Here is a 14,999-nt window from a genome sequence, read left to right on the forward strand (position 1 = left end):
TTGCCCTCGCTGAGGTCACTACTGAACTCTTTTTGATTAAATGTAGTGGAAAATTCTCAGCCATTACTTATGTGATCTGTCAGTCGCATTTGGCACAACTGATCACTCTGTTCTCTTTAATACATTGTACTGTCTTCCCTTGACTTCCAGTATACCACACTCTTCTAGTTATACTTCTTCCTCACTGTTAACTCTTGCTTAGTCTCCTTTCTAGTTTATTCTCTTCTTGATCTCTCAAGTATCAAAGTATCTCAAGGCTCAGTGAATTTCTCTCTCTCTCTCTCTTTTTTTTTTTTTTTTTTTTTTTTTTTTTTTTTTTTTGGTCTATACTCACATAGAAATGTCCTGGTTTAAAATACTTCCTATATGCTTGTAACTCCCTAATATATATCTCCAGCCCAGACTTCTCTCCCTAACTCTAGACTTATAAATCCAGCTGTCTTTTGTTGAACAACTCCACTTGGATATCTGATAAATATCTCAAACTCACATGTCCAACAATGAAATCCTGAACATCTTTTTCAGGTCTAGTCTACCTTCAGCCTTCCCCAACTTGGTTAATGCTAGCTTCATCCCTCTAGTTACATGGGACAAAAATCTTAGCTTTATTCTCATTCCTTTTTTCATTCCCTAAATTGGATACATCAGGAAATCCAGTTGTTATACTTTGGAACATATCCGGAATCTGATCACTTCTCAGTGGTATTTTTTTTTTTTTTTTTTGCTAGGACTCCAGGTCAAGCCACTATTAATTTTCATCTGGATTACAGCAAGAGCCTTCAGACTCCTTTGTCCTTGTGGTAGCTCACATTTGTTCAACAAATTCATCCCTCTCAATCACTGTTAACGGGGTGGTGTGTACTTTCTACTCTGTTGGTTTGGGGCTTGGCCATGTGATTGGATTTGGCTTATGTAATGCTAGCAGGTATGAAACAAGTAGGGGCTTAAATGTGCTTGCAAGGTTTATCTTTCCTCTTGAATCATGGTGATAAGTTCTGAAAAGAACTTGTCCTGGGTAAAAGCTACACCTGCAGCCTGGGCCCTAGGAAAACGTAAGAAGAACTGATTTTAAGGAAATAAGTAGCCTGGATCCAAACTGGCCCAAACTTCAGCCTGAAGCAGCATTTCCTGGCTGAACCCACCCTAGATAAGCTGAACCACAGCTAATGGCAGTGTGAGGATGACTGCTTATTGTTTTAAGCCACTGAGGTTTAGAGTGGTTTGTTATACAATATTATTGCGACAGTAGCTCACACGTACTCCCCTACAGTCTGTTTTCTGTCTAGCAGCTAGTTACTTTAAAATCTGAATCAGATCATATCACACGTCTGTTTAAAATCCTACAGTAGTTTCCCATATCCTTTAGAGTACAAACCAGTCGCTACAGCGATGTTCAGGGCCATCCATGATTTGCCCCCTTTGCCCCTTGTCCTCTCTCTGACCTCAGCTCCTACTATTCTTCTATTCTCTAATTCCATTCCTGCTATACTGGCCTCCTTTATAGACCTCAGACATGTCAGTCAGGTATACTCTGCTCCCCTCAGCAGGTACTTTTGCCTAGGATGCTCCTCCCTTAGAGGTGTGGCGCGCTAACTAAGTCATCTCCCTCAGGTCTTTGCTTATCTATCACCTTCTCAATGATGCCTACTCTTATTACCCTATTTATATCTTATATCCCCCTCATCTGTACCCCTGACATTCTGAATTCCCTAAATGACCTGCTCCACTTTTTTTTAATAGTATTTATGACTTTTCTTTTGTGTGTGTGTGTGTATGTTTGAGATTTTATTTATTTGAGAAAGAGAGAGAGCACAAGGCGGGGTGTGGAGGGGATGTGGAGGGGGCGCCGAGGGGCATAGGGAGAGGGAGAAGCAAATGCCCTGCTAAGTATGGAGCCAGGGCAGGGCTCAATCCTAGGAACTTGATCCCAGGACCCTGAGATCATGACCTAAGCCGAAGGCAGCTGCTTAACTGACTGAGCCACCCAGGCACCCCCTTTAACGACTTTTTAACATAATATATGATTTACTTTTAAAATGTTTATTTTTATTGCTTGTTGCCTATTGATTGAAGGCTCTTTAGGGACAGGGATCCTTATTTCTTCTGTTCATATATATATCCCCAAAACCTAGAATAGTGCCTGGCATGAAAATTAATGAATGGATCAGTGAACAAATGAATAAATAAGTGATAATTAACAGTTTTGTTTCCTAAAATGTTTGCATGTTGGAAATAAATATATGTAACACTCAGGTTCTAATTTTGTACAGAAATGGCTATTCATACAAGGTGGCAGTTGCGCTGTCTCTTTTCCTTGGATGGTTGGGAGCAGATCGATTTTACCTTGGATACCCTGCCTTGGGTGAGTATGTTTCATCAAGAAAAAATCCTTGTGAAACTTGTATTTCAGGTAAATATACCTGTTCTTTCCATTTTATTATTTTTTTTAAGATTTTTATTTATTTATTAAGGAGAGAGGGAGAGAGCACAAGCAGGGGGAGGACCAGAGTGAGAGGGAAAAGCAGACTCCGTGCCGAGCAGAGAGCCTGACATGGGGCTCACCAGGACCCTGACATCATGACCTAAGCCAAAATCAAGAGTTGGATGCCCAACCGATTGAACCACCCAGGCACCCTAAATATACTGCTTCTTATAGATTAAATCTTTGCATACTATTAATAGTTACAAGTTCGACATTAACTGGAGGTGAATAGTTAATCTTCTGTGAATATAGAGCTAGCTGTTAGTTCTACAGTTCAGCTTGGATAATAAATATTGACTTTTCCTGTATTTTCATCTTTATGAAAATACGTACAAAATAGTATAGGCACTTCCTTGAGGATAGTAGGCGTGAGTTGTCATTGTTAGTACTGGGCAACATGGTGGACATTTAATAAATATTTTATGAATAAATGTACATCTCTTCTTTCTAAAAATATTTGCCCTTCTATCTGAACCTCTGCCATATTCCCTTGGGAAGAGAAGCTTTCTTTCAGGAGAAGCTTGGGTTGGAACTATGGCGACCCACAAGAGCTGGTGTGGAGCCTGACTTTTTTTTTTTTTTTTTTCAAAGATTTTATTTATTTATTTGACAGAGAGAGATCACAAGTAGACAGAGAGGCAGGCAGAGAGAGAGAGGGAAGCAGGCCTCTTGCTGAGCAGAGAGCCCGATGCGGGACTCGATCCCAGGACCCTGAGATCATGACCTGAGCTGAAGGCAGCGGCTTAACCCACTGAGCCACCCAGGCGCCCCGAGCCTGACTTTTTTTAACCTTAGCTTCCTCCCCTCCGCCGCGCCCCCCTCTGCTGACCTGTCACACACATTGCTTCTAGTGTAATCTTCCCATTTACCATAGTTACTAATGCTTGTGAATTTTTACATTTGAGGATTTTTACATTTGATTTGGATTTGATGATAGCTTTTGTTTAAACAATACTTTTATATGCCTGCCCTTAGTTAAGCCTCTGACTTTATCATCTACTTTAAATCTTTTTTACCAGGTAGGGAAATTGTCACCAGAGAAGTTAAGGGATTTATTCACTCCAGAGGCCTTGTTTTATTCTGTGACATATTTGTTGTTATCATCTTTGTTTTATGGATAGGGAAATTGTCATGAGATTAAGAGATTTACCCAAGGACACTCTGCTAGTGACCTGAATTTGAACCCAAATTTTCTGGCTCAAGAGATCATGCTTTATTTACTACAGTACTTTGCTCCTACATTAGCCCTTTACTGAGCAAAATTTCAAGTTTCTGATGCTTTTTTTCCAGTTAGTAAGGCTAATCTTAATTCTTTCCATGTTGCTACCCACCAGAGATCAAAGAAGAATCTTTATTGTGGTATTAGTAGGAAGTATGTTTCTGACAGCCTTACCTGGAACTCAGTTAATAGACATTTATTCTACATTTATTACCTGTTAAGTAAGTGCGTGCTCTGGGAATAATGATGAAGATCATATTTCATATTGGTTAAAAAGGAAATAAATATGTTGGTGGGTCCATTTATGATACAGCTCTTATAGAACCATGACAAAGTGCTATGAGAGCAGAGAAGAGGGACTGATTTAGTCAGCCTTGGGGTGTGAAAGAGGACTTCTTTGATGAGGTGACATTTGGACTAGGTATTGAAGGATGAGCAGATTATAGAGATTGAGGGCATTACACAGGACAGTATGTGCAAAGGCACTGGGTGTGAGAGTATGTATGCCTGCTGAGAGAATGGTAGATAGTTTAACTTTTGGCATAGGAAGAATAATGGCAAGAGATGAAAAGTGACTGCAGAGGTAGTCTGTGGTCAGATTATAAAGGGCTTTGAGTGTCTTTTTATGGAGTTTGGACTTTACCATTTAAACATCAGAAGCCATTAACATTTTTAAGCAGAGAAGAGTCATAGACTCATTTTTCAGGAAGATTCTACTGGAGGAATTGAGGGAAATGGCTTAGAACAGATAAGTACTGGTGACAGAGAAAGGAGGAAGGAGATTGATGCCATAGTCCTGGCCTGAGTGACAGTCCAACTCATTTTCCTGCCATATGTTAGAGTAGCTATACCTTTCCCTATGGCGGAAAGCCATGTGATCTGCACAGAAGGCCTCAGAGTTGGTAAAATGGCAGTCCTTCAGTCTAACTCTCTTTTTAGATGATGGCTGGCTGGCTGGTTAGACAGAGAAATCAGATTCATAATGAGAAAGTAAAATAATATGGTGATGGTGAGAATACACCTGAAGCCTTTTGCCTTTATTCTCATATTTTCTTCTGTGTTCTCTTTATGAAGACAGACGTGTGTGTGTGTGTGTGTGTGTGTGTGTGTGTGTGTATGAAAGATTTCTAACTTTTAGAAAGTTTTGAAGAGGTTAGGAAGGAAAGGGAAACACTGTTCTTTAGAACAGTTTATTCTGTGATGATTTTAAATAATAAATCTATTTTATATATTTGGCTTAATGAGTGAGTTTTTGGTTTCCTGGGATGTGTGTCAGATGAGCTGTCACGTCGAATGTGTAAGTTAATGTGTTTGTCTTACTGCAGCACATCATAATATGTCGGCATGTATATTGTGAATTTTTCTTTCTGCAAAGTAAAACTCTCAGTAATAAAGTTCTGTATAAAGCTCTGTGTAGTGGATCTGGTTAGTGAATGTTAGTTTCCTGCCAGGAGCGGTTTTTCTCTGGCCACTGCTATTCCAATCTATTATGAGCCTCAGTCAAAGAGAACCTTTCCATGGGAGGCTGAGTAAGATTCCATAAACTTGCAAGTGCAGTTTTTAACATTCAACATTATGGTACAGCATGAAGGATTTTTGTTTGTTTTTTTTTAATCATTAAATAATTTACTGTATTTTAAAAAAAAATATTTAAGTAACTTACTGCATTTTTTTTAAAGATTTTATTTGTTTGTCAGAGAGAGAGAGAGCACAAGCAGGGGGAGTGGGAGAGGGAGAAGCAGGCTTTCTGCTGAGCGGGGAGCCCAAAGCGGGACTTGATCCCAGGACCCTGGAATCATGACCTGAGCTGAAGGCAGATGCTTAATGATGAGTCACCCAGGCATCCCAATAACTTACTGTATTATCACAACCACCTTTGGGTATTCATTAGTTCAACACATATTTTGACTGCTGGCCCAAGATAAAACTTTCTCAAGATCATTAAGTCTGTCACTTCTCATTTGTCTGCTTTCCGGCTTCTGAATTTTTGTTGCTACTGTCTTATCTTTTATTCTCTTTGTTCTTTTGGGTTTGTGGGCCTTAAAAATTCCTTACCATCTTTTAGTGGGGTCTTGGAGTGAGAGGAGCTAAGTAGGCATGTCAAAGTCATTATCTTTAACTAAAAATCCTCATTTCTTTTAAGCATTCAAATATTTTGATTGTACTTACTTGCATTTAAGTAGTAATGTTAAGAATTTTGATATATCTTATTAACTAATCTAATATATAAGTTACAATTTTTTTAAAGTTACAATTTTTTAAAATTTTAAAATATTAAATGTTTTTAAATGAAATTTTAATTTTTAGTAAGAATTCAAGGTTAAAGATTTTGGTATTTTTTGATTAAAGTGATTACTATCATTGTAGTACTAACCTTACTATAATGTTGACTGGCATGAGAATAGTTACAGATGGACCCTAACATTCTATATTTTTAAAAAATATTTTATTTATTTGAGAGGAAGCAAGAGAGAGCAGGAGCAGAGTGGGGAGGCAGAGGGAGAAACAGACTCCCTGCTGAGCAAGGAGCCCATTGTGGAGCTCGATCCCAGGACCCTGGGATTATGGCCCCAGTTGAAGGTAAATGCTTGACTGGCAGAGCCATCCAGACACTCCTATTTTTCTTATAATCTTATTTAATCTTCATGGTTATGAAAAGCAGTGGTAGCTTGTTAAAATACTTCCTTAAGAGGCGCCTGGGTAGCGTCTGCCTTTGGCTCAGGTCATGGTCCTAGGGTCCTGGAATCGAGCCCCACATCGGGCTCCCTCCTTAGTGGGAAGCCTGCTTCTCCCTTTCCCACTCCTCCTGCTTGTGTTCCCTCTCTCTCTGTGTCTCTGTCAAATAAGTAAATAAAATCTTTAAAAAAAGATACCTCCTTAAAACTATTTATGATCATTGGAATTTTATAAGAACAGAATAAATAATATCAATCATGCAATATGAAACTTGCTTTTTCTAAGTAGTTTAGTGTTGAATGTGATATTTCATTATATAAATTTTACTTCAGGATTAAATAAGGGAAATGTGTTGGGGGTGAGAATGAATAAAACTTGATAAGATCTAAAAATTCCTTTAAGAAAGTTTTTTTTTTAATTTTTAAAACATTTAAAAATTTTTAATTAGGGGCTGAGCTGGAATCAAGAGTCGGATGCTTAACCGACTGAACTGCCCAGGCTCCCCCAGAATTTTCTTTTCAGTTATTTCAAATTCCTTTTTAGCCCATGACTGTAACTTTATATATAACTTTATTTCCTTTAATTGATTTATTCCTCAGTATGCAAGTGCTACATGAACTAGAAACTTTTTTACAATGAAACCTTATTTTTCTAGTAGTATTCTCTTTTTGTATTCTTAACTGTGTTAACATCTGTGATTTTTTTTTTATATGCAATAGTTAGCATATTTTGCTTTGTCCATCTGTAGCATTAAAAGATTATGGATTCCCAAAGCTAATAGCTCTTTTGGATCAGGAGAGAGATACTCTTTTCATGGTGGTATTCCTTTTAAAATGTAAATACTTTCTTATTATGAGAATAACAAAGTGTTTTTAAGCCAAATCTTAAAAATCTTTGGTTATATTCTTCTTCTTCTTCTTATTATTTTTTTTTTAGTTTGAATTTACCAGCTTAGACTGGCATATAATATCCACAGATCATGGGACAAATAAAGGGATTTATAGGTTAAACTGTTCTAAGATTTGAAAACTCTCTTTTATAGGTACAGACACAAAAAGAATAGTGATAGCCAATTACCAAATCATTATAGAACACCTGTGGTTTGGCAAATAGCAACTTCAATATGCGATAATCTACATTCTCTAATACAGTCATGCAGACAGCAGTATTTGCAAGACTCAACCTGTAATAAAAGAAAAAAACCAGAGTTTTTTTAAATACCCCAAATTAATCTCTGTTCTTTTTGTTTTATATCCAAGTAAATCCTTTGATTGAATTCATGTTTTTAAAATGTAAAATTTAGGTTACTAAAGTATAAAGTACACTCAAAACATGAACTTTATTAATGTCATCTGGCAGCATAATCTTTTTGAAAGAATATATCTATAATAGTAATGGTTCAGGATAAAAATGGATTCTTCTTTATTAGAAGCACTTTTATTTGGAATTTTAAAACAGTTTTTAAAATCGAAAACCGATACTCCTTTTCATAGTAAGGTTTTAGTAAATCATGTCTGTACAAAGAGACACTTTTTGATTTGAAAAAAAAGTCAGTCTACTTTTGGTAGTTCACAAATAACCTCACTTTAAAAAAAAAACTGGTATTATGCTCAAAATAATGAAATCTATAAGAATAATGGTTTGTATTGGTTTTAATAAATGCTGTTTAGAATGTATGCTACTTTGTGTTGTTCAAGTTGATCATTTTTTGCAGATAAGATAATTTACTCTTGATATAGTTTGTTTCTTCAGTAGTCAGAATGACTAGTTAGGGGAATGACACAGCACTGACTTCCAGTTGCTCACAGAAGAGAAGGGGAAGACAAATAAATAAAAATGCATAGTAAGTCATACCATGATACATGTGCAGTACTGAAAGTTAAGGGCAGGGCTGGGGAGCATCTAGAAATATTTTTAAATTCATCCTGGGGATATTAGAGAAGGCTTTTTAGAAGTTTTAAATGACTCTTAGGGGTTAGCTAGATGATTGGGAAAAGGGGGGTGGAGGTGGGCAGAGGAGGAGTCAAGGCAGAGACTAGCGTAGCACATGTAAATGTAGAGATGGCCTAGGAGAATAGGAGAACACAGTGCATTAGAAGGGATCTTCGAGTAGTTTGGGAATAACCCAGCCAGAAGGAATTGGTAAGGTATGAGACTAGGTTAGATGATTCTACTATAAAGATTCTACTATAAAAAATGTGAATTTATAGGCACCTGGGTGGCTCAGTGGGTTAAGCCTCTGCCTTCTGCTCAGGTCATGATCCCAGGATCCTGGGATCAAGCCCCATATCAGGCTCTCTGCTCGGTGGGGGCCTGCTTCCCCCTCTGTCTCTCTGCCTGCCTCTCTGCCTACTTGTGATCTCTCTCTCTGTCAAATAAATACATAAAATCTTTAAAAAAACAAACAAGGGGTTCAGCAGCAGAATATCCAGATTTTAATGACTCATTATCATTTTCTTTTTGAGTGTTATCACATTACTTTGCCAATAAATATACTTCTATGTCATTCTTTTAAACAGCTGCATAGTATTCTCTCTTATTAGGTATACCTTGATTTTTCTGAGATAATTCCTCTCTGTTAAACATTTAAATTGTTGCTAGTTTTTTGATAGTCATACAAGAAATATTTATCTAACTCTTACCGTCTGTCAGGTACTGTTCATGGAATTGGCTTGAGTACGATAAGGACCCTGTCTTGAGGAATTTACATGGCAGAGGAAAACAGAGAATGAATGAACAAAGCAGCAAATGAGGCTGTTACAGATTTTTAATCAGCACCAAAAAGGCAATAAATAGGGGTGATGTGATAGGGCAAGGGGCTTTGGGGGAAGCGGCGTGCTGCTTTAGATAGGCAGGTTAGACTTCTCTGAAGAAGTAGCCCGAGAAATGAGAAGATCTACAGAATATTGTTGGAAAGGTTCATGACAAGAGCAAAGGCTCTGACATGGTTATGTTTTCTTAATAGGGTAGCAAGTAATTAAAAAAAACTTTTTTTGAAAAACTTTTTTTTTTTTTTAATAGGGAGGGGGCATTGAGGAAGGAGCAGAGAGAGAGAGAGAATCTTGAGCAGGCTTAGTGCCCAGCACTTAGCTGGATGGGGCTGAGATCATGACCTGAGCTTAACCGACTGAGCCACCCATGTGCTGCAGAACCATTCTTAAAATTAATATTGTTATAAGAAAATTGAAAAAGGCAATCTTTGTGACATTTCCAAATTTACATTAAATTGCTGTGTGAAGAGGGATACATTTCAGAAATTGAATGAGTGAAGGATAGAATATACCAGTTGAGTTCATCAAGTTCCCTGGGCTACTATAATAAAATGCAACTATTGAAAACAATAATTAAAGGAGTTGTTATATAAGATAATGGCTAAAAAGTTAGAGGTCTTTAGGAAACAAAAGCTGAGACAACTTATCCATTCATTTTACAAATATCAGGCATCTACTTTGTGGCACGTGGTGTTGTAGGTACTAAGGACACAGGAGTAAATGAACCAGATGAAAGATCCTCCCCTAGTGGGACTTCACGAGTGTTTTGAAGAAAAGTGAAAGCAGATTTTTATATAATCTCTATATTATAGTTTTAAAGTAATTTCGATCATGTGTTATCTTTGTACTTACAACATTATTCTGCGATATGTCTAATAATAATAAAAAGTCTAAGGTACTTATATATTTCAGTCTTATTTGTATACTTCCAAATTGTGTGCGGGAGGTGATCTCATCCACTCTTGTGATTTCAGCTGGCATCTGTTTGTAGTTGATACTTAGAACTACCCTTTCACGAAGAGTCTTGTTTCCTACCATTTTTATATGTCTGGAAAGCAATTAAGTTTAAATATAGAAGAGAGATTACTCATCCCACCCCCACCCCCAACCTGTCTCTTTATTCCATCATCATGGTTTTGTGTTATATCGTTGTGTATGTCCTAGATTCTATGTTCTGTAATGATCTGTTCAGTACCCTTGTTCCAAGGTTGTGATGGAAGGCAGAGGTGTATACAGTGCATAGAATTGTTGATTTTGATTATAGAATTAATGAACATGAGATGCTTTTTTCCTAAAAATTATAGGATAAATTTAAGATAATTAAGTATAGGATCATGATAATTGGGTTGCTAATAAAATTTTGCAGTTTAACTATAAGATCAAAGTTTTATCTTGGTTATTTTTTCTGCGACTTGACCATCTTCATTTGTTTGAACTTTCTAATGTAAATGTGTATTAAAATTTCAATCACATAATGTTAAGCCTAAATAAATAAATAAGGACTAAGATATATTCTATGGCTCTGGAGTAATGCAATTTAAAGATTTATTTCTTTAGGACTTGTAAGAAATTTTGTAAGATTATATTGAGTTTTTATTTCAGTTCATAATACTTATTTGTTAAGTGAATTAATTTTTTGTGGCTTTCTATATAGGGGTTTGTTGTTTTTTTTTTTTTTAAGATTTTATTTATTTGACAGAGAGAGATCACAAGCAGGCAGAGAGGCAGGCAGAGAGAGGAGGAAGCAGGCTCCCTGCTGAGCAGACAGCCTGATGCAGGGCTCCATCCCAGGACCCTGAGATCATGACCTGAGCCGAAGGCAGAGGCTTTAACCCACTGAACTACCCAGGCGCCCCCTACAGAGGGGTTTTTTTAAAACCTTTCTCGGGGCGCCTGGGTGGCTCAGTGGGTTGAGCCGCTGCCTTCGGCTCAGGTCATGATCCCAGGTCCTGGGATCAAGCCCCACATCGGGCTTTCTGCTCAGCAGGGAGCCTGCTTCCTCCTGCCTGCCTCTCTGCCTACTTGTGATTTCTCTCTGTCAAATAAATAAATAAAAATCTTTAAAAAAAAAAAAAAACCTTTCTCATTTTCAGGTGAAGATTTGAGTTTTTAAAGTGTTAATTTTATATTCTTGATATATAAAGAGTTTGTGGTATAGTATACCTAATGGTTTACTAGGAAATAGAAAAGTTAATATTTATAAGACTTCCAAATTTTAAGTGACTTTATCTTTTTTTTCAGGTTTGTTAAAGTTTTGCACAGTAGGGTTTTGTGGAATCGGGAGCCTAATTGATTTCATTCTTATTTCAATGCAGGTAAGTTAGTTTCAGTCTAGAAGATGAACTACTTTTCCATTTAAATATGAGTTCTCTGATCTTTTCCTGGTATATTTTAAATATATTAGAAAGCACATTTTATCTTTTAATCACACAAAAGACCCTGTGGGCGGAGTATCCCCCATGGGAACTGAAACTACCCCCTCAAGCAATAAGGACTGCCCGCAGCCAGCAAGAACCCATGTGATTGACCCTCAAGACAGTGATCAACCTGACCTTTGCTGCCCTTGCTGCACGTATCCACCAAACTTTGGCCCACATTTTCCTGATAAAAACCTAGAAGGGTTTTCAACACTTTGAAGACAGTGTTTGAGACACTAGTCCACTGTCTGCCCAGTGTTTTGGCCTCACTGAAAAAAATTCTTTTTTTGATTAAAAAAAAAAAAAAAGAAAGTAAAAAAAATTAAAAAATAAATATTTTAGAAAGCAGTTAGGAAAACTTTTCCAGTTTTTCTTTAGATTCTGCATCTAGGGGATCATAGCTGTGTTTCTAAGTAACATTTCCCAACCTGTGTTCTACTGGTTAGTAGTTCTAAAAGACTACTGTCTTTTCATTTAAAAAAAAGGATTCTGTGCTGAAATAGATTTGTAAATGTGAATTCAACTGAGATTTCTTTACTGGATAACTTCTGAGAATCTTTATAATTTGTATTATGAATCTTTAATATGGATTAAGATTATTTCTCAATATATTATTTCTTTTCCTGATAGTCACAACCACATTTGTCAATTACTATAATAGGATATTGATGGGGATCTGATATTTACATATGAATATGTGGAGGCAGAAACAATATTTTCTTTCTTTCTTTCTTTTTTTTAATGGACAGGCACTCTATATCAGTGTTTCTTTGTTGTAAATTATAGAAACTGGAATCCAGCTAGCTTAAGACAGAAAGAAAAAAGGACTGTCTGGGCATTCTGTAGAAAATCTAGGAGTGGGGCTGGCCTTGGGTATGACCAAATCCATATAACCAAATGATGTATTCAGGAACTCTCCTGATACCTCTCTCTGCTTCTCTGTGGTAACCTCATCTTTTCCTGCTGCAATGGTACAGAGGCAGGCATAGTGTGTTGAAGTGCTGTCCTTTAGCATTTAAAAGTGCCACCAGATGTTTGATGCTCTGAACTGATGGTGGTTAACTTATGAAGATTCTTAAATTAGAGAGGGGGATGAATTTACCACAACAAATGTCACAAAGCAGCATTTCAGTAAGCATTTATGGAGCACCTCATGTCTCCAGGAAGAGTGTCAGTATGTATATAGATCATCATCAGTTTTGGTCTTCTTTCTCATACAATATTTCCACTCCTCAATTCTGTCTGCTTGATGTTAATCCTTATGTTTTAAATGAAAGTCAAAATCCAGGAGATTCGGGTAGCATACTGTGAGGAGGGTACCATACTGTGAGGAGGAGGCAGCATATGGACCAATAAGATACCAGAATTAAACAAGGAAAATATTTGGTTTTAAAGTTGGAATTTTCCTGTCTTTATTCATAAACATATGCCTAACCAAATATCCTGCCTTCTCTGACTGGGGGACAGGCAAGCAGGCATGAAGAGGCTAAGGTACTTGTGCACATATGCTTGGAAATGGATTTCTCACTATAAATGAGGATCTGAGGAATTTCATGTATTATTGGGATTCTTTAAGATATCCAGAATTTAATGTCTTTGAAACCCATTTACCTAGTATTTTCATAGTAGGTTCTTTCTTCCATGATGTCATCACTTTATTTTTTTTTAATTTTTAATTTTTTAAAGATTTTATTTATTTATTTGACAGAGATCACAAGTAGGCAGAGAGGCAGGCAGAGAGAGAGGAGGAAGCAGGCTCCCTGCTGAGCAGAGAGCCCAATGTGGGCTTGATCCCAGGACCCTGAGATCATGACCTGAGCCGAAGGCAGAGGCTTTAAACCACTGAGCCACCCAGGCGCCCCATGTCATCACTTTATATAAAGGTTTACTTCTATCAAATTATAGTGCTTATTTGATTCAATGACTGCTTTCTGGTACATGAATGCCTGAACTTTTGAGAACAAATCATTCTTTTCTTAAAGATCTCGAACTGAACCTATTGCATTAAGAAATACTGAGGCAGAATTAGAGTATTTGAATTTATGCAGTTAATTTCCCTAATTAAGACATTTCAACAGGTATGGCCACGTTAGGTTTAGACTGCTTTTAGATTAGGGAAAAAATAAATTTTTCAAATGTAGTCAAATAAGAGGTGTAATCTTGCTTTATACATCATTTAACCTACTTTAACTTGTGATGTTGACTACTTTAGTTTTTAAGAATTATTTTTTCAGCAAATAAAATGTTTTTAATATAAGTATCATAAACTGTGTCAATGTTTTTGTCCCAAGTATATTTTTTCCAACTTACCATAAACCTTTTACATTTGTCCATCTTTTTGTTTATTCTTCTTTCTCATTCTCTCCATCCTGTTTTTTCTTTTTCTTTTTGCTATTAAATATTGTTCCCCAGTGAATAGCAATGTTTTTCTATTGGGCTCTGATCCCAGAAACATATCGTGCATGAACTCAAGACCTATAAAAACATACTTTGCTTCACAGTATTTATAATAAAAATCCAGGAAAATCCTCTTTAAAAATTAGGTCTAGTTATTTCATCTTTGAACCAAAGTAATATACATAATGCACATATTACTAAAGTAACCTTTACATGTCACTATATTTACTGAAAATACTTTAATGAGTATCTATTTGTTAATAAAATTTTGAAGTTTCTTTTTTTTATGTTCTTAAAAAGTATAGAAATGGCAGTGTGAATTAATAGTATAAAATAATACATAGAATTAGTTCAGCCCTTTTGTGCATTCAGCAAAAATCTAAATCAGTGATATGTATGTAGAATACAGTCTTTCAGTTATAGGTAACTGTTGTGCATAATCACTGTATTTGTAGTTACTCATAAGGCAGTTCTGAAGATTTTAAAACAAACATTCATTCTTTGTGCTTATATATGTGTGTGTGTGTTGTGATGGATTGATTAGACATTTAATTTTTTTATCAGAAAAATAGGGGAATATTTTTATTTCATTTAAACTTCTCACAATCTGGACTTTTTTTTTTTTAAAGATTTTATTTATTTGACAGAGAGAGAGGGAACACAAGCAGAGGGAGTGGGAAAGGGAGAAGCAGGCTTCCTGCCGAGCAGGGAGTCTGATGTGGGGCTCGATGTCGGCCTTGATCCCAGCACCCTGAAAGCATGATCGGAGCCAAAGGCAGATGCTTAATGACTGAGCCATCCAGGTGCACTGGATGTTTTTAACTATACCAAAACCACTAATACGGTATCTGCCAAACAAAAAGAAAGGAAAGTTTCCTCCGTTGTGTGGGGATAAGATGGCCACAAATCAAAAAGATGAAGATGGGTGGAGGGAAAATGGAAATATGAATTGGAATGTAGAAAGTTGTTGGAAGTATGTCGGTACTTTGCGACAATTTAAAAATATTCTATGCATCATGGAAGAAATTGCTTTCATT

At 36.6% G+C, this 14,999-nt stretch overlaps 1 protein-coding gene across 2 annotated transcripts in view; it reads left to right on the plus strand.

Annotated features, from left to right (window-relative positions):
• Positions 1–14,999, plus strand: part of TM2D1 (TM2 domain containing 1) — a 47,819-nt gene that overhangs the window by 18,407 nt on the left and 14,413 nt on the right. For both annotated transcript variants that reach the window (XM_047726344.1, XM_047726345.1), the window contains exons 4-5: positions 2,271–2,362; positions 11,390–11,463. In XM_047726344.1, coding sequence (XP_047582300.1) covers positions 2,271–2,362; positions 11,390–11,463 — 166 coding nt within the window. The remainder of the gene's footprint in view (positions 1–2,270; positions 2,363–11,389; positions 11,464–14,999) is intronic.

The sequence above is a fragment of the Lutra lutra genome, chromosome 4, assembly GCF_902655055.1.
Source record: "Lutra lutra chromosome 4, mLutLut1.2, whole genome shotgun sequence".
Taxonomy (NCBI): Eukaryota; Metazoa; Chordata; class Mammalia; order Carnivora; family Mustelidae; genus Lutra; species Lutra lutra.